This window comes from Pogona vitticeps, chromosome 2 (assembly GCF_051106095.1).
Source record: "Pogona vitticeps strain Pit_001003342236 chromosome 2, PviZW2.1, whole genome shotgun sequence".
Lineage (NCBI taxonomy): Eukaryota > Metazoa > Chordata > Lepidosauria > Squamata > Agamidae > Pogona > Pogona vitticeps.
The window spans coordinates 259,437,174-259,460,206 of record NC_135784.1 but is presented as its reverse complement, the minus strand read 5'-3'; the positions used below and the strand labels follow the sequence as shown (position 1 = coordinate 259,460,206).

Here is a 23,033-nt window from a genome sequence, read left to right as displayed (position 1 = left end):
CCATCTGGAAACTTCTTGGAGTGCTATTCTGCTTTCTTGTGATGATAGAATCCAGAGTAAATGCCACTGAATTTATTATAAAAGTTACTCCAGAATGAATGAGAAGGACAGTTTTTAGCAATGGCACTGAATTGTGTGTTGAGTGTGAAGAGAAGGATTGAAATTTAACCCTCTTTTTTTTGGATTTTTGCCCTTCTCAGCCAAACCAGGGATGGTTTTGTTCCTTCCTCTGGTTAGCTGGCCAGCTAGCTCTCCCTGCCTCTAGGTACCTTGTTGATAAAATTTATTCTTGATTTCCTTTAACATCTGAGAGATCACACTTTAGCCCTCTTAGAGTGTTATTGAATGAATGTAAACTCCCAAGTAACGTGCCTAATAGCCTGCTCCTGGCATGAGGGCACCCATAGCTCTAGTCCTATAGGCTTATACCCTTAATAGAAATAAAGCCTGTAGCATGAAGATGTTTGTGTGTACTGTTGTTTATAGAGGCTTCAGTATGATTCACCATCCTGCACAATGGGCATTCTGAAAATTACAGAAGCCAATGTAACTTGAACTGAGTGCCTCTGCAATGGAAGCATGTGTTTTGTAAGAGCACTTGCCTGTGAGAATATGGAGGATGTTCCATGAGAAGTATGGTGACTTGGTACAAGCCCATCCCTGCTTATGGTGCAACATTTCGAAACATTAGTCAAAATCCCGTTGCTTTGTGTAGTAAATAACATTAGAGTAGGCCCACTGAGTGTAGTGGTGAGTCACCTCTGTTAGTTCCGTTGATTCAAATTGATCCACTGTAACTGCAGCTTACAGTGGCAATGCAAGCTATTACTTGGAGTTATGTGCTATCAAGTTGGAACTAACTTTTAATAATCCTAATAGGATTTTCAAGGTGAGATATTTAAGGAGTCATTTTAGCATTTCCACACACCCCACTGAGCTTCCATGGCTGAGTGGGGATTTGAACCCAGAATTCCTGAGTCCTAGTCCATCAGTCTATCCACTACAGCACACTGGACATCGTGCTGACAGTCAGAGAAGGCTCGTTTAAATCAATGCAATTTATGAAGGTGTTTACTCACCAAATCCTCAATGGGCCTACTATAGTTTGATTGACTACACTAAACAACAGGATTTGGGCCATTAAATAACTACTGAATAAGGCTAGAGTATTCATTAGTAACTGCTAACATTCCAGTAGATAGAGCCAAGAGATGTGAGAAAGGAAAGTTCCCATACTTCTTCCCATTGGCAAAGTTTCTGTATGTGACTGTCCACGTTTTGGGAGGCAAAACCTTCACTTTGGTCGCCAGCCTTTGATGTTGCCACTGTTCCTGTTCCTTAAGCACTGTTCCATTTGCAGAAGGCCAGTAGAGAAGGTTGGTCAGGAGCTCTCTACACCTCACAGAGTTGTTGTGGTACAAGCTGGAAAAGAATACTGTACTGGCATGCCTCTCTCTTGTGTTTTCTCTTGAATGTTCTGTGACAAAAAGTGAATAAATTATCCAACGCCATGCAGATCTGCTAGGAGGAGGGGGAGGCATCAGCTTAGGGATCACTCCTAATTTTAATTTTTGAAATCTTATTTTTGTGCCTTCTGTGGAAACATTTTACGGCTATGTTTTGTTTTAACAGGAGCTGTGTGAGCCCTTTCCCTTCTGTATTTTTCACAATAAGGTGCATTTTACTAATAGTTTTTTCAGGAGTGTGTATTTTTCTGGAGAGAGAACAACACTCATTTAAGCAGGGTCTGATTTTAAAAGCAGCTCCATATTTAAAATGATGATATTTTGTATATTTGTATGTACTTAATTAGAGGGACATGGTGGCACTGCGTGTTAAACTGCAGAAGCCTCTGTGCTTCAGGATCAAAAGACCAGCCATCATAAGATCACATGCATGCAGCGGAGTGAGCTCCCGCCGCTTGTCCCAGATCCTGCCAACCTAGCAGTTTGAAAGCATGTAAAAATGTGAGTAGATAAATAGGTACTACCTTGGTGGGAAGGTAACGGTCTTCTGTGTCTAGACGCACTGACCACGTGACCATAGAAACTGTCTTCGGACAAACGCTGGCTTGGAAGCGGGGATGAGCATCGCCCCCTAGAGGACACGACTGGACTAAATTTCAAGGGGAAGCTTTGCCTTTACCTATGTAATTAATTGTTTGGGAAAAACCTTACTCTCCTTTTTATTGAGGAATCTGTCAAGATTTTATCTGCCTTGTGTGAAAAAATCCAGTCTGTGTGGGAGATGGAAAGCTGCTGTGTTGTGTTTTTTACAAGATTTTATTTTGTCATTTTCTTTCTGACTTTCTTCTTTGACTTTATTTGTCGTTACCAAGGGATGCTGTGAAACAGATGTCTCGTACAGAGTTTCACAAGCCTCTTCTTTGCTTCTGAATAAATGTTAAAATTGCATCTGCCATGTTTGACTTGAATTTCACATGCTTTCCCCCCCATGCTCTTAACCTCTGCTACATGATAGCCCCTTGATTAGAGAGAGTGATTTGGAATTGTGGAGGTTTCCTCAGAGATAGTGTCACCATCTCTTGCTTGTACTATTATTAATATTTTATATTTGACATGATACCTTCAAAGGTTAATCTCTTGGTCTTAATTGCAGCCAAAGGGTTTTTTAATAAAATGTTATTCTGATACCCTGTTTCCAAAACTTTTAGGTTGCTGAGGAGATAATTGTTTGCAAAATATTACCATGTCGTTACGCCTGTACTAGATGATATGCTTGGATGGCAGTCTGTTTCATGCATTGTTACTGTTTTTACTTTCATTTTTGGCAGGAGCTGTCTCCCTGTATTTAGCAAAAACTGTAAGCTTTCTTCCCAAGGCAGCTTGTCTGCTTACTGTGTGTAGAAAATATTGAAGCAGGTGAATTTAAAATTCTTAAAGGAAATAAATGCACGTATTTGAGGGCTCCAGGCAAAATAGAGAAGCTGGGAGCAGCATTATAGTCACCTCTCTTCCAGGATGATTGTCGAGGGACTGTTCACAAATGTAAAATTAAGGCATTACTTGAATGAATTTGTGGGCAAATTCATCAGGATGCACAATCATTTCTTGTACTTTTCCCTCTCAGTGATACGAGAAGCAGTCATTTAGCTGCTACTAATCCGCATGACTCGTTTATCTGAAGAAGGCCCTTTATCTTGTCATTACCTGAGGTCCGTGAAATGAGCTGATCATCCCTACTCCTGGCAGACCTAGAAGCAAAATTAGGCACCGTATCCATGGTAATGCAGTGAGCGGTTTCTTAAGTAGCCATTTAATCCATTGATATAAAATCGACCTGCCGGTGGACTCTAAGCTGCCTGTTTTATTACTGGGCAGATTGTAATTTAAAATTGATATGCCACCTTGTGTAGACATGAGAAGGCTTACAAGAAGGTAGGCATTTTATTTGTGAAAATCTTGGATACAGATAGAACAAATATTAGTTGCAGTTTTAATTGGCATCTCAGGATTACTTTAGTGCAGATGTTAAATTTGCATCTGCTCTCTTTTATTGTCTGTGGTGGAGTTTTCTCCTACTTTGCTGTTTGTTCCATTTTAATCAATTATTGCGAAGTAAACAAAGGAGCATATTCAATTGTCAGCTCTCATTAGCCTTTGGTATAACTTAAAAATTCTTGGGTATCAATGAATTCAGGCGAGCAACTGATATGGGAGGTCATCCATCAGTGCCCATACATGTAACTACATTGATTACACTACAAACTAATGAAAGATGAAACATGTCCCTGCCCAGCATATTGTATATTTCAGAGCAATGGCAAGAGGTAGTGAAGTGAAGTTACACCTGCAGTTGCCATGTCAAAATATTGCTATACCTGTAGGGTGCAAAACCTCCAGAAATTTGGGAGCTGTACACACCAACTTCTGAATCTTGCAGAGACATGCCCCATCCCTCCCACATCTTTTTCTTTGATAAGTGTCTTTCTAACTGAACAGGACACTTCATGCATAGTAGTGGCTAATTTATTAAAAATGTAAATTATATATAATTTATATTATATATAATATAATATGCACTCCCAAGCCAACTACACCAGAGTACAGGTTGCTGTCCTCTGAAGATGCCGGCCACAGAGACTGGCGAGACGTCAGGAAGAACAACCTTCAGAACACGGCCAAAGAGCCCGAAAAACCCATAACAATCACTGCCTTAACTTCTCATCCAAATTGGTTTATAGATGCTTATGTGAATAATTATGAAAGATTGTTTCTGTCATTTAAAAAGATGCAGAAAGGTACTGTATAGACAGGGTATGTTGAAACATCTTTATTGATCCACACCTACAATGTAACTCTTAAGCAATAGCTTTTATTGCATTTTATTGCCCTGCAATAAAATGTTGCTGTGGTTGCTTTTCAGGATTCCAGCTGCTCTGTTCCATTCCTTCCTCCTTCCCTGCTATTCAGGTCCTTCCCCCAATATTCAGTTAATGTTCTGTGGCCAATAAACATATGCAATCCTGATTAGTTATGTTTGGGATCCAGCTTAGTTCCCCTCCCCCTGGGTTTTGCTGTTGCTGATACCTGTACAAATCATAGGGTTTCGCACAAGCCTGGTGGTACAACCTGTTATGTGTGGATCACATTGTTTTGATTACATGGCAAAGTGTGAAGGATTTGTATTTAGACTTCAAGTTCTCTATTATTTTTCCTTCTCCAACATTTCCCATCTCCTGTCTTCTCAGTACAAAAAGCAGTTTAGGTTCTGTGCCTGTATTTCATGCTGACTGAGCATGCTTTACCCTCAGACTGCCCCCCCCCCCATGGGAGATGCGCGTTGCAGTTTTATCTTCCAGAAAACATTTTGTACTTGAGGTTTCTCAAGATTTCTCAAGTTGAGACTATTCCATCTTGTGTGGGGATGGTGTCATTATGGATAAATAAGGACCAGCACTCAGAGTATTGTCATATATTAGTACATAAGAGGGTCCTCCAAGTGTTTTAGATTTCAGCCCTCAGAAGCCCAAGCCAGCATGCCCAATGGTAAAATATTATTGTAGCTGTAGTTTAAACCACTGGTTCTTAACCTTGGGTTACTCGGGAGTTTTGGACTGCAACTCCCAGAAGCCTTCACCACCAGCTGTGCTGACTGGGGTTTCTGGGAGTTGCAGTTCAAAAGCATCTGAGTAACAAAGGTTAAGAACCACTGGTTTAAACCATGTAGAGAGCAAAACGTTTTCCACTTTGGTATTTATGATATTTAAGTGTCTTCTAAAGTCCCCCCACACTATTTAAAAAAAACCCACTATGTATACCAGCTGGTTCAAACAAAGGAGGGTTTACTGTATCTTGAACAGGAGCCTCAAACAAGTCTTGAATAGGTACTTCTAACAGGAATTTGATAGTGGGTTTAGTTAACTCCACTAGCCTCGTCTTAGTCTGTGCCTTCTCCACCACCACTCCCAGGTTAACCCCACTGGGGTAAGGGGTTCTTGAATCTTTCTTACTGGTGTATGCCGTGAGGTGCTGAAGCTGGAAGGCCAGAGTACTGAGGGTGGTATGTCCACAATGAGGACGGGGACCGGTGCTTTCTGGATTTCCCCTCTGGAGACAGGACTGAGCTGACAGGGTCTGCTGTTGTTTCGGGAACCATCTCTGGCATTCTTTTTGCCTCTTCCACTGCACCTGCATGGGGATTTCTTTCCGCTGTGCCTGGCCTGACTTGGGGTTGTTTTCCCTCTCTCTCTCTCTCTCTGCCCCAGTAGCTCAGCTGGTGAGGTGGCATAGGCAACAGTGTTTCTCCACTCCCTTGAGCATCCTCCAAGGATCTTTTTTATTACATAGTCCCACTCACCTTTTAGTTCTGTCATTTCCCAATATTGTATGTTTTCTCAAAGCCCTTCAAGGCGTCGGCACAGACCCCTTCCTGCTTCTGTCCAATAGCTTTTCCTTCTCCTCTCCTCGTCTTCTAATTCCTCTAGGGCTCCTTCTATCTTCCTCACATCCAACCTCACTCCACTGTCATCCCTCTCCTCTAGAGTGCTCTCTTCTTTCTCATCATCTGCTGTGGTGTCTCACTGGTCTTCCCTTGAGCATCTATGCCTCAATCTGTATTTATTTATCTCGAGCCTTGCTCTCCTCAAGCACCACTAATGGAGCTAATCTTTCATTAGGGACTGTAGAGTTGTCACAGAGTAAAAACCAATAGCTTTGCCAATGCAGCTTCTCCTTACAACTAGAGCGGGTAAAGCTTGGGGTCAGGAGACTACACTAAGACTTCTGTATATGTCACTACTGTGTGTATGCTGCTACTACATATTGTGGACAGTGATAGCAGCTCTCTTTGTATGTATGGTGATAGTAAGAGGAAAGAGGAAGATTCTAGTGGTGGAAGTTTTAGAATACAAAGTCATTTCTCCTAAGCCATAACAGCTTTTGCAGCTCTCCTGAAACCCCTCTGGCTTTGAGCTAAGTAAGTCTCTCTGAGGGACTTGCACAGATGTTGTTCCATGATCCTGTCTTGATCTTTCAAGATGCCTGCCTTTTTTTAATGAACAAACACCATGCAAAACCTTGGAAGGTGCAAGGAGATGGGAAAGTTCAAGTAAGAATGGCAGTAAAATCTTTGCTGTTTTGCTCAGAGCCACACAACAAATTTTAGGTAACAATTAGATGAAAGATTTTAAAAAAAGGGAGGCATGTTTTTATTATACATTATTATAGTTTAGATCCGTTGCTCTATTTGATTGCTGGTGCTGCTTTTAAACTTTACAGAAGTAAACTTTCAGGCTAAAACTGGAAATACCCCAACTATTTTCATTAAAGTTGCTGAAGTTTGATAATTAATTTTATCTAATACTTTTGATAAAAGCCTAAACCCCATGCAGTGCTAAGTACTTAATCTACAAAGGATAGCTGATTTAATTTATGATGGTCTGCTTTTCCTTCCTGTTGTTTTTTAGGATAAGAAAGAAAAAGTTTCTAGGTTTGATACCATTCGGCACTCCATTGCTGGAATGATAAGATCTCCAAAGTCTATGCTGGGCTCTTCATCGGTAAGTGCACATGTTCTAATGCCCACCCTCTTAAAAAGATAGTTTCCTTCCACCATCCTTTCACTAACTGTGCAGAACTGATAGGATTATAAACTGAGTAGTTCTTTGCCTGCAGTGATAGTGGGGATAAAGGAACAGCTAGGATGGACAGATCACTCTGTTTCTGGTCGTTGTTAGTTTCATACATGTTATATTCTCACATTCATTTTATCCCATTTGCTCACAAATCTGCAATTTGAAAAAAGGCATACAGAAAACTCAATTACTTGTAAATACTGTATATTTTTTACCAAATGCACCTTCTTGTTAGTACTTTACTCTCAGATGCACACTTCTCTATGTATTTTGCTTTTGCTTTTATTTCTTAGGGCAAGAATAACGTATTTGTGGTTTAAATATTATTTCAGAAAGTGCCAGTACATCAATTCACTAAAACCTGAGACCATATAAAATCTGTATTTCTATACAGGATGCAATGAAAATATCTTTAATATCTGTAACTTTGGGAGGAAGTTTTCTGTATCCTTCAATATGAGAGGAGTTAGTATTACGGGATAATTAGATCCTTTTTCTGGTTACTTCTTCAATTCTTATAAATGTATGTTGCTCAGGACAGAGTACACTGTCCTCCGTTTGCCTCCTTTATTTTCACAATAGCCCTTTGAAGTGAGTTGTTGGAAGTGATATTTTTTCAGTCAGTGAATGTTGTGGGCAAGAGGGACTTTGAACCTGCTTTTCCCGGCTTCTGATAGGACATTCAACCTAAGAGATGGGCACCTTCTTGTTGTTTGGGCTAGTGGGGGTCGGGGGAACGTAGCTACAATTGAGTGTATAGCAAAATGAGTTTAAAAGAGAGAGAAAGAGAGACAATTTCCCATGAAATAAGGTGTGCTCTCCCACACTTTGTGTACCCGTGGAATTATACTTGTAGGAGGTTTCTGGAAGCACACTCATACAGTACTTGTTAAGAAGGTGTACAAGGGCTGTAAAAATGCTTTCAGGGACAAGTGGTGCTTTCCTCACCATCACTTTCATGAGAAATTTAGCGGTGCTGCAGCTGCAAAAATATGTGGGCTTTGCCTTGCACACCCCTTCTGTTATCAATACAGTGGACTGACGTTCATGCATTGAACTAAAGATTTTTTTGTTCTTGTTTTGAATTTGTTAACTTATATCTAACAATCTATTGTTTGACCACAGCCTGCACTCAAGATTGCACTGTAGTTATTACAATCTACATTGTCAGTGCAGTCAGTGTCACAGTTCTAAGCATCAACAAGAAAGTGTAGCTAATGATTATTCAGTAAGGAACTGGTAATGCAAAGCTGTGTGTGGAGCATATAACAGAGTAGTTGTTGAGATTTTCTGTACCCAAATAGACTAGTTTGTATGGGGAACTTTGCTGTTACGTTGGTGGAGAACTTTTGAGGCACTGGGCAGAATACCTATGAGGTTGATTCTTTTTAACATGTTTCCTCACCATGGTCTCTGTGATTCACACATACGGATTCCTTCTGCACATCTGCAGACATCCTTGGAATCTTCCAGAGCCTTAAAGACCATTAGCCCTATCCTCTCAAAGCCAACAAAAGGCCTGTTCTTTAGCCATGCACCATATTTATTCTGGTCACCACACAGCAAAAAACTTCTCAGTCACTCTGGGTTTGAGACACAATGCTTGGTTATGAACAATGGGAATTTGTGAAGATTGTAGGTTACACATTGAAGACTTACCTTTTGGCAGTGAGAACTTCAATGAAAGAACCAACAGTGTAATGTATAACCTGTCCAAAAAGATAAACAGAACTAAGAGGATGGGTTTTTCATCACAATATCAATAGCAAAAATGTTACAGGCCATCTTGGAGAGGATCATATTCATATCCCTCAAACACATCACCAAGAGTGTCAAAGAACATCAACTACTTTAACATTATGATCTTATAGACAGCCATCTTAGCACATGAAATTTAAGTCCTTTGTCACCTCAAAGAAACCAGAAAAGAAATCTGAACAGCATTGTTTACTTTTCCATTACTGTGATTGGCAGCCCTTTGAGTCATTTGCAACAAGATTCCCTTCTAAAACAAGTGCCATGTTTCCACACTTGGTGCTCCATCACCACCACCACCACTGGGTTTTGCTATTGTCCCACAGTGGAATTTTCTACCCTCCTACCAACTGGACACTTCAGAACAATGATGCCATTGCAGATATTAGAGAAAGAAAATAATAACATTACTACAAAAGGATGCTGTATAACATCAGAGTAAAGAGACATGGGGTTTTATTCCTGTTACTTTACTGTCTCAAAGAAGGATGGGAGTGTAAGACCTGTTTGGGATTTGAGGAGTGTCATTGCCTTCATAGATATCAGAAGATGCAGGATGGTGACATTGTCTGCCACAGTGCCATTATTGAAGAAGATAAACTGGTTTGCTGTGATAGACCTCAAGGATACATATTTCTATCTGACCAGATCATCATCTTTTCCTGCATTTCACCTTGGACAACTGAATTTTTCAATTTGAAGTACTCCCCTCTGTTGTATCAATGGCACCCAGGGTCTTCACCAAATGCATGGCCCCAGTGAAAGTGCACCTCATAGTTCTGGGAGCCAATATCTTTCCTTACATCAATGATTTGTTGATTGTGGCAGACTCAAAACAGAAAATAAAGAACCATGTGGCCTTCAAACTAGCATTTCTGTCAGATCTCAGACTTCAAACAAATCTTTTAAAAATTGCAGTAAAAACTGACAAGAATGATCCAATTTGTCGAAGTAATTTTAAATTCAAAAACTGAAAGGGCATACTTACTTCAGAACAGGATAGAAGTAGTAGTTTCTATGGCAAGGAAGATTAATAAACGTGACAGCATACATAACTCAAAAGCCATTGAGTTTTATGGCGTCCACCACAGCAATAATAAGAACATAAGAAGAGCCCTGCTGGCTCAGGCCAAGAGCCCATCTAGTCCAGCTTCCTATATCTCACAGTGGCCCCACCAGATGCCTCTGGGAGGATGCAAAACAACTAGATATCTGTCTCCTGATACCCCCTCCCCTGAATCTGGGATTTTGGGGTACCTTCCCTTTAAACCTGGAGATTATACATCCCCGTCATGGCTTGTAACCTGTGATGGACTTTTACTCCAGAAATCTGTGCAATCCTCTTTTAAAGGTGTCTAGGCCAGATGCTATCACCACATCCTGTGGCAAGGAGTTCCACAGACTAACAACACACTGGGTAAAGAAATGTTTTCTTTTGTCTGTCCTCACTCTCCCAACACTCAACTGGAGGGGATGTCCCCTGCTTCTAGTATTGCGTGAGAGGGAAAAAAGCTTCCCTCTATCCACTTTATCCATCCCCTGCATAATTTTTACGTCTCAGTCATGTCCCCCCTCGGGTACCTTTTCTCTAGACTAAAGAGCCCCAAACAATGTAGCCTTTCCTCCTAAGGGAGGTGCCGCAGACGAGTCATCGTTTTAGTCACTCTTTTTTGCACCTTTTCCAGTTCTACAATGTCTTTTTTGAGACATTGTGGCGACCAGAACTGTATGCAATCCTCCAGGTGTGGCCTTATCACCATTTTGTACAATGGTATTATGATGTTGGCTGTTTTATTTTCAATCCCCTTTTTAGTGATACCTAGCAAAGAATTGGCTTTCTTCACTGCCGCCACACACTGGGTTGACACTTTCATTGAGCTGTCCACTAGCACACCAAGACCTCTTTCGTGATCTATCACAGACAGCTTAGAACCCATCAGCTGATAAAGTTTTGATTTTTTTGCCCCAGTGTGCGTTACTTTACATATTCTTATATTGAAACATATTTGCCATTTTGCCGCCCATTCTCCTAGTTGGGGGAGATCCTTCTGGAGTTCTTCACAATCCCTTCTGGTCTTTACCACTCAGAAAAGTTTTGTGTCATCTGCAAACTTGGCCACTTCACTGCTTATCCCTGTCTCCAGGTCATTTATGAACAGGTTGAAAAGCACCGGTCCCAGGACAGATCCCTGGGGCACACCACTCTTCACCTCTCTCCGTTGTGAACATTGCCCACTGACACCTACTCTCTGTTTCCTGGTTCTCGACCAATTCTCAGTCCATAAGAGTGTTACATACAGCACTGATGTTACCTGTCTGTCATGGGTTTGGAGGGAAAGTTCCATCCTATGGGGAGTGGAAGGCGGGACATCAGGAGGAGGGGCTGTACTGTATATATATAGGTGAAGCCTGTGAGAAGAGCTGAAAAAAAGAAGAAGCAGCAGCTGGGAAGAAGAAGCTGGTGTGGGAGTCTGTGTGTCAGACAGGGTACTACTGTGTGTCAGTCAGTACCAACCTGATAGGTTCAGGTGTCTGTATGGTTAGCCAGAACTGATAGGTTCAGGGTCTGTGCTTCAAGTTAAGTGTTCTGTGTGAACCAAACTGTGTGTATGTATGAATGAGACTAAGCCACGTTACTATATCTTATTCACCTGATCGTTTTATTTTTCCCTGTGTGTTATTAAATAAACCTTATTCTTTTATTTGTTGAAAATCCATCCCTGCTCTGTGTGACTTCTTATAGGGAATGGTTGGTGGCAGCTTAGTTAACGTGTGGCATATCCCAGTAGGTCCGGGTTTGTCACATTGATTGGTGTCCAGCGTGTGGGATACGACTGGTCCAGTTGTCCAGCGGTCCAGCAAAGCCTTGGCAAGTGTGCCCAGAGCAAGGGGGGTCTAGTCAGGGACAATCTGAGAGCGCGTAGGTAATCTTCTAGGTGTGCCTCACGGGGAGGTGCACTAGTAGAAGAACGTGTAACCTCAGATTGGGGGCTAGATTAGGGAGCTCTGAGGCAACCTGTTTTTGGCGGGAAAAAAGCTGAGGCAAAACTGTGTAGTAGCAGTGATTGAGCCTGCCTGCTGAGAGGCCTAGCAGAGGGGGGTAGACTCTAGCTCGCAACTGTTGCAAGTTAGTGCTGAAGGACAGCAGCAATCTATAGAGAAAGCTGGTTCTGAGGCAAAAGAAAAAAAAAAGTGGTCATTTTATTTTGAGGCTTGACTTTTGAAAGCAGCCTGTTCTGGGGGGGGGGGGAATTATGCCCTTGACTCGAAGCCAAATGGCAGAAATGGGTGAAGTGAAAGACCCCCAGGTAGACCAAGGTTCTGAGGATGAATTTGGCTCAGTGCAGGGTGACAGCACAGGAGAGCAGAACCCAGAACTCAGAAAGATACTCCTAGCCCAACAGCATGAACTGAGGGTGAGGGAAATGGAGGAAAGGGAAAGAGAGAAACAAAGGCAATTTGAATTGGAATTGCAGAGAGAGAAAATGGCGTTTGAGTTAAGGAGATTGGAACTGATGAATCAGAACAATAATAACAATAGGGATTCTGAGGGAGGCCAATTGTCTAAAGCTGACCTGAAGAAATTCCCTGTGTACCACAAGGGAGATTGTCCTGAGGTGTTCTTTTCCCTAGTGGAAAGAGCGTTTGTGGACTTCTCAGTGAGGGAAACTGAGAAGATGACCATTATGCGATCTTTAATCAGTGGCAGCCTTGCTGAAGTTTATTCAGAGATGCCACAGGAACTGATGAAAGATTTTGCAGAGTTTAAAAAACTGGTGTTTGCAAGACATGGGATAAATGCGGAACAGCTGAGGCAAAGATTCAGGTCAATCACCAAGAAACCAGAGCAGACTTTTACCCAAGTGGGGGCCCAATTGGTGAGGCTGCTAGAGAAATGGCTATCTCAGGAGGGGACAGAGACCTTTCAGCAGCTCAAAGACTTGATAGCGCTGGAACAGTTCTATTCAGTCCTGCATGGGGAACTGAAATTCCAGGTGAGGGAAAGGAAACCGAAATCTGTGGCAGAAGCAGCCGAGATCGCAGATTTTATTTCCCAAATAAGAAAGCCCTTGGGTGAGGGGAAAGCGATGGGGAAACCTAAGGAAACCTACAGCAAGTACTCTCAGGGACCAGGGAAAAGCCAGCAAGGGGGAGGGGCCCATGGTGAAGGGAAGCCCTCAGGCATGAAACCAAGACCTCAGATTTTGGAGGGAAAACCAAAACAAGATGAGAAAGACTCAAAATATAGCAGAAAATGCTATTTCTGTCAGGGAAAGGGCCATCTAATCTCAGAGTGTGAGAAATTAAAGCAGCTAAAAGGAATTGTGCCTCAGGATTCGAGTGGAACCAAGCCAAAAGCTGTGTTCTGTGTCCAGAAAGAGCAAGGCTCATTGTCACTGAGGGAGCCTGTTGCCATGGCTACTCAATCTGGAACAGCTACATCTGCTGATCAGGCTGAGGAAAATGGTCCTCTTGTAGAGGTCAGGCGCTGCCTACTGGTGAGAATAGATTCTCAGTTGTTTGAGACAGCAGGGGTGGACGTAGGAATACTTGGCCATCAGTATCGGGGGCTGCGGGACACTTGTTCCCAGGTGACCCTGTGCCATCCAGATATTATTCCTAGGGAGTATGTAATCCCAAATGAGAGCATGAAGGTGGCAGGGATTGAGGGGCAGGTGATCTCACTGCCAGTAGCGGAGGTACCTGTGAACTTTCAAGGCTGGAGGGGAGTTTGGCGGCTAGCAATTTCATCGACTCTGCCAGCAGCCGTGCTCGTGGGAAATGACCTGGCTGAACATGTGAAACGGGTGCTAGTGATTACACGTTCACAAGCCACCACGGGGACAGTTCAGGGGGGTAATGATGAGCCAGAGACGGAAGCAGGTGGGGGGAGTTCAGAAGCTGTGGTGGAAACCTTAACCACAGACAGCAGATTTGGACAAGAGCAAAAGGCAGACGCCACTCTCCAAAAGTGTTTTGAACAGGTGACAGACGCCCAGCTAACACCTGAAACCCCAGTGAGATTTCTAGAGAAAAAGGGGATTTTGTATAGAGAGACCCTGAGGAATATCTCAAAAGGGGGAGATGGGATCAGAAGTCAGCTAGTGGTACCTGAAAAGTATCGCCCCATGATCTTACAAAGGGGGCACTCTGACATGTTTGCTGCGCACTTAGGGGTGAACAAAACACAGCAGAGAATCACACAGAATTTTTACTGGCCTGACATAGGGAAGCAGATCAGGGAGTTCTGTAAACAATGTGATGTGTGTCAAAGGCAGGGGAATAACCGCGACAGGACCAAAGCAAAGTTGTGCCCTTTGCCTGTGATTGACACTCCGTTCAAATGCATAGGGGTGGATATTGTGGGACCTTTGCCCAAGGCCACAAAGAGGGGGAACAGGTTCATTCTCACCATTGTGGACCATGCCACGAGGTACCCTGAAGCCATACCCTTGACTAATATTGAAACTAACACAGTGGCAGATGCCTTGGTGGGGTATATGTCCAGGATGGGATTTGCCTCAGAAATAATCACAGATTTGGGCACATCGTTCACATCGAAGCTCATGAAACGCTTATGGCAAATCTGTGGAATTAAGCACAAGGAAACCACTGCCTATCACCCTGAAAGTAATGGGTTAACTGAGAAGTTCAATGGGACTCTAATGCGCATGATTAGGGCTTACTTGGCAGAGAATCCAAACAATTGGGACCAGAAGCTGCAATCCCTTTTGTTCGCTTATCGATCAGTGCCACAAGCCAGTACCGGGTTCAGTCCATTTGAACTTTTATTTGGGAGAAGGGTGAAAGGGCCCCTTGATTTGATCAAACAAAATTGGGAGCAGATCACCCAGGATGACCCACAAGACGTTGTGACATACATAGACACCTTGATGAATGACCTAAAGAGAAACCTAGAGCTAGCAGCAGAGATCCTGCAAGCTCAAAAGGTCAGAAAGAAAACTTGGGATGACCAGGAAGGCAGGGAGAGGCACTTTAACCCAGGAGAGGAAGTGCTTTGGCCTAGGCCCTGCAAAGAGAACAAACTGCAGCTGGGTAGCCCAGAAATAAAATACTTGGGTCACATAGTAGGGGGAGGAGTGATAAAACCCCTAGAGGCCAAGATAGAAGCAGTTCGTGATTGGCCCAGACCCAACACCAAGAAAAAAGTCAAATCATTTCTTGGGTTGGTGGGCTACTACAGAAAGTTCATCCCGAGGTTTAGCGAGATTGCGGCTCTGCTGACCGATCTGACGAGGAAGAAGACTGATGACCGCATCCCGTGGACCAGCGACTGTGAGGAGGCGTTCCAGAGGTTGAAGGGGGCCCTCATCAACTATCCAGTGCTGCGTGCTCCAGACTTCGACCGGGAGTTCATCATCTACACCGATGCGTCTAACAGCGGGGTAGGAGCAGTTCTTTGCCAGGAGGATGAAAATGGTGACCAGCATCCAGTGTCCTACCTGAGTAGGAAACTCCAGAAAGGTGAGAGACATTTGGCAACCGTGGAAAAGGAGTGCCTGGCCATAGTCTACGCGGTCCAGAAGGCCAAGCCTTACATCTGGGGAAGACATTTTGTTCTGTGCACTGACCATTCACCACTGCAATGGTTAAAGACAATGAAAACCCACAATAGTAAACTTATGAGGTGGGCTTTAAATCTACAGGACTATGACTTTGAAGTGAAGGTGGTCAGAGGATCAGTGAACTGTGTTGCTGACGCCTTGTCAAGAAGACCTGAAGAATGAAGACGGCGAAAGAAACATGGACTATGTATATATATTGATGACCAAAGGTTAAATGTACCTGTTTTTTCTGAACTTGGTTTGTATGAATAAAGGTAAAATTGATGTATTGTAAATGGTAAATGTTTAACTTAGAGTGTAAGTATAAGTAAGTATGATATTGTATGTATAACTGTTTTTGTGTGTTTTATCCAGGTTGTTTTTTGGTGAAAAGCACCTTAGCTTTCCCCCTACAAAACAACTTATAAAGAGGGGAGGTGTTACATACAGCACTGATGTTACCTGTCTGTCATGGGTTTGGAGGGAAAGTTCCATCCTATGGGGAGTGGAAGGCGGGACATCAGGAGGAGGGGCTGTACTGTATATATATAGGTGAAGCCTGTGAGAAGAGCTGAAAAAAAGAAGAAGCAGCAGCTGGGAAGAAGAAGCTGGTGTGGGAGTCTGTGTGTCAGACAGGGTACTACTGTGTGTCAGTCAGTACCAACCTGATAGGTTCAGGTGTCTGTATGGTTAGCCAGAACTGATAGGTTCAGGGTCTGTGCTTCAAGTTAAGTGTTCTGTGTGAACCAAACTGTGTGTATGTATGAATGAGACTAAGCCACGTTACTATATCTTATTCACCTGATCGTTTTATTTTTCCCTGTGTGTTATTAAATAAACCTTATTCTTTTATTTGTTGAAAATCCATCCCTGGTCTGTGTGACTTCTTATAGGGAATGGTTGGTGGCAGCTTAGTTAACGTGTGGCATATCCCAGTAGGTCTGGGTTTGTCACAAAGAGGACCTGCCATCTCATCCCCTGACTGTGGAGATTTTGCAGCAGCCTTTGCTGAGGGACCATGTCAAACGCCTTCTGAATATCCACTGGTTTGCCCACATCCACATGCCTGTTGACCTTTTAAAAGAATTTTAAAAGTTTGTGAGCTCAGCAAGGCTTGCTCTATGTGTTTGAAGATTTTATCTTGGATGAGACTTTCCACCGTCTTCCCTGGACAGACATTAGGCTAGCTGGCCTGTGGTTTCTCAGGTCCCCCCTCCTTTCCTTTTTTCGCAATGTTTTATCATTGCCACCCTTTGCATAGAAACAAAAATTGCCTGAAGAGTCACTGCCAATGGATATAGAGCATCCTCCAACAGTGCCACCTTGCACTACTGTGCAACCCAGTAGCTACCCTTCAAGGATTTCTCCTTCTCGCTCTCCATCAGTTTTACTAATTCTCTTATGTTGGTGCAAACATTAATTCTTGAAGAAGGTGAATGTATCTTGGTCTGGTCTAGACTTGCCTCCCTGACACACCTCAATCACACTACCATATTAAGATGCATATGCAAAGGAAGCAGGGTGGAACAATGATTTTTTTATAAAGATGATTTAAATCATGAGTTAAATCAGAAAGCTTGATTTTTAAATTCATTCATTCATTCATTTTATTTATATCCTGCCTATCTGGTCAACATGACCACTCTAGGCGGATTATTTAAATAATCAAAAATGAAACTTTAAAAAATTTGAATTGTGATTTAAATCAAATTTACCCTGAATTGAAGCCACAATCTTCATCAATAAGCTATGAGCTGGGCTGTTAACAATAAGACCTCATGCAAAATGGCTAGCTTTAATAATAAACATGGGTGAAATGGATCTGATGGGTAATTCCTGTGTTAGCCAGGAAATATATCCTTGCATATTCTCACTATTCAGCCTCATAAAGAGAGGTTACTTACCTGTAACTGTAATTCTTTGAGTGGTCATCTGTGACATACATATGAGTCCTTTCTGCGCTTGTGCGGATATCCTCATAATCTTCCAGAGTCTAAAGAGCCATTAGCCCAACCCTCTCACACAGTGCATGCTTCACCACTCAAGAGCAATTCCTCAGTACATATGCCCACTGCTGACTTTAGCATCCACATGACAGACAAAGGGGAGGTTGTGTGGGTTGTGTGAATTCTTAAAGAACCTGAAGAACTATAGTTACAGGTAGGTAACCTGTCTTTCTTCATTGTGGTCTCTGTGATTCACACATATGGGTGACTGACAAGCCCGCTTACCAGCTGATGGGATGTCACTCCAACACTGATATCATAGCATGACCAAAGGATGCATCAAGCATTGCCTTGGCATCCAGCCTGTAATGCTTTACAGTGTCACAGCCTTGCAAATGTCCTAGATATATCTAATGTATACAGTAATTTTCCCAATTAAGTTGTTGGTGATAGGGAAAAAGTAGGTAATATTAAAGGCTGAAACAACCTTTGGTAGAAAACTGCAAAAAGCATTACTTTCTCATTGAAAACCAGTAAAAAGGGGGGAATCATGACACAATGTGCATATTTCACTCATTCTTCTTGCTGACGTAACTACAGATGAGAACACAGTCTTGTATCTTAAAAGATGCAAATCTAAGTAGCCATGGGTTCAAATGGGGGTTTCTCAATCAATGAAATATAATAGTGACCATGTAATACTAAGGCTTAATATGAGGGTACCAATTTTGTAAGTCCTTCAGAAATATTTTCAATATTGGATTCTTAAAATATTGCGATATGGTAGAGCTTCTCTAACTGATGTGTGTTTACTGTGGATAGACAGACTTTCAGTGAGAATTATGATAGTAGCTTATGCTTTAAGTGCAGAAGGAAATAAAGAACTATGTATGTGCAAAGTAGAAGGGACTGGAGTAGCCCCATTAAATCAGTGATGATTTGGTGGCTCATCTTCTCCATAAATTCCATTGATCCACTTGCAACTTACCAAACTAAGGAATAGGATTTTATCCTGTAAGTAGACTAGAATGCACAGAACAGCTGTTCAGGGAGATCTGAAGGCATAAAATGCGTGCACAGATAAATACTTCGAATGTTAGGTGAATGGATGTAGGAAGTGCCATAAAGAAGCAAGCCTTACTCATGGTAGCTATCCACTGTATTGGAGAAGATGGCTCTTCCCAGAAATACTTCAAGAATTTAATAACAATTAGTTACTTTTGTGTGGGAGAAAGTGGAGTATCTTGTTCCCTAGAAATCTTTCATCTTCCTGGTATCTTTGCTTTTGAATTTTCTGGAATTTTGGAAATGTGCTAATTTGTGAGATTTGAGTGTACAGAATTAACTGCTTTGCAATAATCTCTGAATATAAACACCAGAAAAATGGTTTATTCTTGTAAAAAATCATTGTTTTTCAGAAAAGGATAAAATAGTTCATTCTAATGAGCATTTTACAGATTGCTTGTTTTACATTCTAAAAATAGTATTGATGTTATTCACACCAGTTTCAATTCCATTTTCAATTCCATTTTCATTTTTTTTCTCTGATGAATGGCTCTGTTTGTGGCTTTTACACTAATATTTTTAAAAAGGAAATGTGCTGAGCCGTATGCATGGTTAGCTATGCTCACTTCAGTCCACTTAGTAGTAAACATACAGTTCTGACTTAATTTCAAAATTCTGCATTGTACTTTCAAATAGATATGTAATGTACAGTAACCTTAATTAACTGATTTTCCCTTTTTATTATGTTTTTATCAGTTCTTTGATGTAATATCAACCAGCGAAAAACCCCTGGCAGATCAAGATTGGTACCATGGTGCAATCCCAAGAGTAGAAGCTCAAGAGTTATTAAAACAGCAAGGAGACTTTCTGGTGCGGGAGAGTCATGGGAAACCTGGTGAATATGTCCTTTCCGTGTTTTCAGATGCACAAAGGAGACACTTCATCATACAGTATGCTGATGTATGTTTAACATTGTGGTTCTCTTTTTAAAAAGGCATGTGTTTATTTGTTTGTTTTTAAAGTTTTGGATAAAAATGATTTGTCTTTCATCATTCTTACCAAGATGTCTGGAATCCTGTTGCTTCTGTGTTTGGAGTTGGGAGTTACTGATTTTTATTTAATTTAAGGAAATAAATAAACAAATAATTTCATTATTTAACAAACAAATAAACAATTTCATTATTTAACAGTAGCTGTTTTAAACAAAGTAAGTAGCTAACTAGATAGCAGCTTTGGCCGCGCTCCTTCCCACTTTGGCGGTGTTTCCTTAGGAGACAACCTCAAGCTGCCTGTCAAACAGAGAATAGATCTTGGCTTCAACAAACCTGCCCCTTCCATGTTGGGAAAAGATGGAGACTAATTATTAGAATGGATTTTGTGGTTTTTAATAAGAGAAGACTTGAAGCTGAGATAAGGGCTGGGATGTGGCATTCTCTTTTGCACATTATTGACAGTTTCAAGGATGTTAAAGGATTTCTTGGATGTTGACTTAGACTTCAGGCTGTTTTACAAGAACATTACTTTTAGTTTTTCATTATTTTTCATTCCCGCCTCCTGCTGTTAAACTTGATTAAGAGAGTGGAATATAGTACAGTACAGGAGATTGATACAGGCATTTTGCTGAGTTTGAACAGCGTATAGTCTGGCTGAGAAGGCGAATAGCTCCCTGATTTTGCTAGTTTCTGGACTGCCTCTTTGCCTCTGCCTGCTGGACAAGTGTCTCTTCAAAATGGGAGAGGCCATGATGCACCACCTGCCTCCAGGCTGAACACTCAGATGTCAAATTTTCCCCTCTATTGAGGTCCATTCCTAAGATCTTCAGATCCTGCTTGTGGATATTCTTGTATTGCAGCTGTGGTCTCCTTCTGGGGCACTTTCCTTGCACTAATTCTCCATAAAGGAGATCTTTTGGAATATGACCAAACAAAAATGTATAACTTTGAAATTGCACTTCAGATCAGCACCAGCTTTGGCACAGGTGTTACAGTCTGCTGTTGATCCACACCAAATTCAAGGAAGTTTGGGCAAAGTATGTTTGAGCTATGATTTTTTAAAAAGTATATCTGCCCCCCACCCCAATTTCCCATGCAGGAATAAGTGAGTCTAAGCCTCCCTAGATTGATTGATATTTACTTTTTAAAATACTGCCTGACTTAGTGAGAATTCACTGCTCTGTGTAGTGAATTGAATCTACAAAAAATACCTTCACTCCTCTATGTCAACATAAAATAACAAAATAATATAACTAATAATGAAAACAACAGATTACTAAAAGTGTACCAATATCCACAAAATCAAATGATGACAGAAAATTAAGTTCTGAAAGAAATACAAAAACACCTAACTCTGAGACAAGATGTTTTTAAAGGCCTCTCTATTCACTTCTGCTTTTACCCATATTCTAAAAATAGGGAGAGATGGGGCCTGGCATATATCCAGAGGAATGGAATTCCAAAGAGACTGGGCCACCATTCCTTTAAAATAGGTAATATAAGTTGAAAGGACAATCTTGCTTGTCTTGAAACAGAATGGTAGGTCCCACCTACTTTTCTAAATTTTGAATGAATCCAGGCTGCAGGGGCTGAAATTTTGATAATCAAAAAGGCCTTTCAAAAGCAAAAAACAACCACTTTGTTGTAAGACTGGGCTTGTGTGCAACAGGCTTATCAGCACGCATGCATAGAACAGGTTTGCCTTTCACAATGTGATACCAAGCAAGGGAAAAAAAAAACCAAGGCCGATTCCTTTTATCATCAGATAATAACTTCTCACCCAAACACAAAGCAGCTGTGAAGGCTGTTTTTTCAACAAGTGTGAAAGATAGTGAACCCAAGAGGGTATCCTGTAGTGTAGTGTAGACCATCTAGGCTGCTGCCATTGGTGCTATCAACATTCAGGCTGCCCTTTGCTATGTAAAGCTTAGGATCCTTTTTCCTGCTGGTAACGGGGGCATAATATTGTGCAGTAATATCAGGGCTTTTCCTGGTGTTTTGAATTGTAGCATAGAAGCACAATATCCCACATTCATAAACTGGATGGTTTTTGAAGAATTTAATCATACAAATGAGTGATGGATTTTAAAGGCAAAGCTCAGCTATGATTGGACTGGTTGTGCACAGGATGTGTCTGGCAACAGTCTTTTTCTCACTCATTTTTCTTTTACATGTAGGCTCAAACAGTGCCAGATAAATGTTGGAGTTAACCTGTGGCAGGTGAATCTTTCAAATCTCTGTACTTTTTCAAAGTATTACAGCAGCATTTTAAATACTATAAAGTAATCAAATGAATCGATTTCAAGGTTTTAGAGAAGCCGAAAGAGTTTGTAAATTGCTAGAGGTAATGTGTTATGTGTTGCATTTCTGATTCCAAGTATTATTTTTAGTGCAGCTGTGGGCCATAATTGTAAATAGGTATGCTAGCTGAGGAGTAAGAATTGCAAAAGTCCTTTGGGGTTATATTAACAACAACAGCAACAACAACATTGTGTGTGAGATGAATTAATAGTATTGCTCTGTGTGTTCCTAAATACGGTTTAAAAGTTTATCCATGTGTTTTGAGATACAATTATTTTGAAATGGATAAAGTCAAACTGGGGGAGGATGGTGAAAGCTTAAGAATGTGTAGAACATTCTAAAGTGCTGGAATAACTAAGCTTTTGTTTAGTTTTGGAGATATCAATATGGGATCTGTTATAGTAGTTCCAAGGGTGAAGAACACAGATTCAAAATAACTTAGAATTATTACTTCTCAAAATCTAAGCAGTAAAAGCGTCCCATTTTCCATTCCTTACAAATGTGTAAAAGTAGGGATTTTTATTTTGATTACCAGTGGAAGCAGGAGATAGTGTTTATTCCAAAGGAAGGACCAAATTAATTGTGATAGTGGGATTCAGTCTCCTGCTATATTCCATTATGATTGGATGGGGCATGGAAGGCTGGTTCAGAGATTGTGGTGCTAACATTGTCCCCATTGTCATTTTCCTCATCAAAACCACCCCATGTGTTGCATTGTGTGATGAGGGATGAAGGATAGAGCTTGAAATGTCCATGGCTATTATGCTTCCTTGGACGTAGAGTGTTTGTAGGGAAAATGATATAAGACAAAGGACTTCAACTCCCTTAATCCCGATACTGCAGTCTGATTCCAAGTTACTTGCTATTTAACTCTTTTAAAAGCTGTCAGAGAGAAAGGAAAAAAAGAAAAAAAAGAACCCAATGTCACGAGTCCCTGTTGTCATGGTCAACCGTGTGCTAAACACAGCTTGAAAAAAAAATATTTTTTGGCCTAGAACATGGCCTGCTCTGGGAGCTGGATTCTAAATAAACTTCCCAAAAATCTAGTCCAAAGTAGAACAGTATTGCAAAGCTGCACTGATTGCACAGCCAAAATACTGTGTGGAGTTCCTTTTATTTTGTTTTTAACCTGATGAAAACTGGTATATGACTTAAGCTTATGTTCTTTGTAGGTGTAGAAACTAGTTGGTCACCCTAATTTCCTGTCAGGTTTGTAGTTCTGAAGGACTGCTAATATTCATCTTCGTGTGACTTGAGAAAACTCCTGAAAGCAGTGACACACAGGTTTTCGTCGGCTGATTTCATTTTGTGCAGCGTGCATTAGGCATGCCTGCATGTCACAGAGCAAAAGAATGAAGTTCAAAGAAACGCT

General features: G+C 41.4%; 1 protein-coding gene across 5 annotated transcripts in view; it reads left to right on the top strand.

The window, feature by feature from the left end:
- The window catches only part of FER (FER tyrosine kinase), a 239,676-nt gene that overhangs the window by 82,349 nt on the left and 134,294 nt on the right, over positions 1 to 23,033 (top strand). For all 5 annotated transcript variants that reach the window (XM_072992471.2, XM_078386258.1, XM_078386257.1 and 2 more), the window contains 2 exons: positions 6,929 to 7,021; positions 19,125 to 19,328. In XM_072992471.2, the coding sequence (XP_072848572.2) occupies positions 6,929 to 7,021; positions 19,125 to 19,328 (297 nt within the window). The remainder of the gene's footprint in view (positions 1 to 6,928; positions 7,022 to 19,124; positions 19,329 to 23,033) is intronic.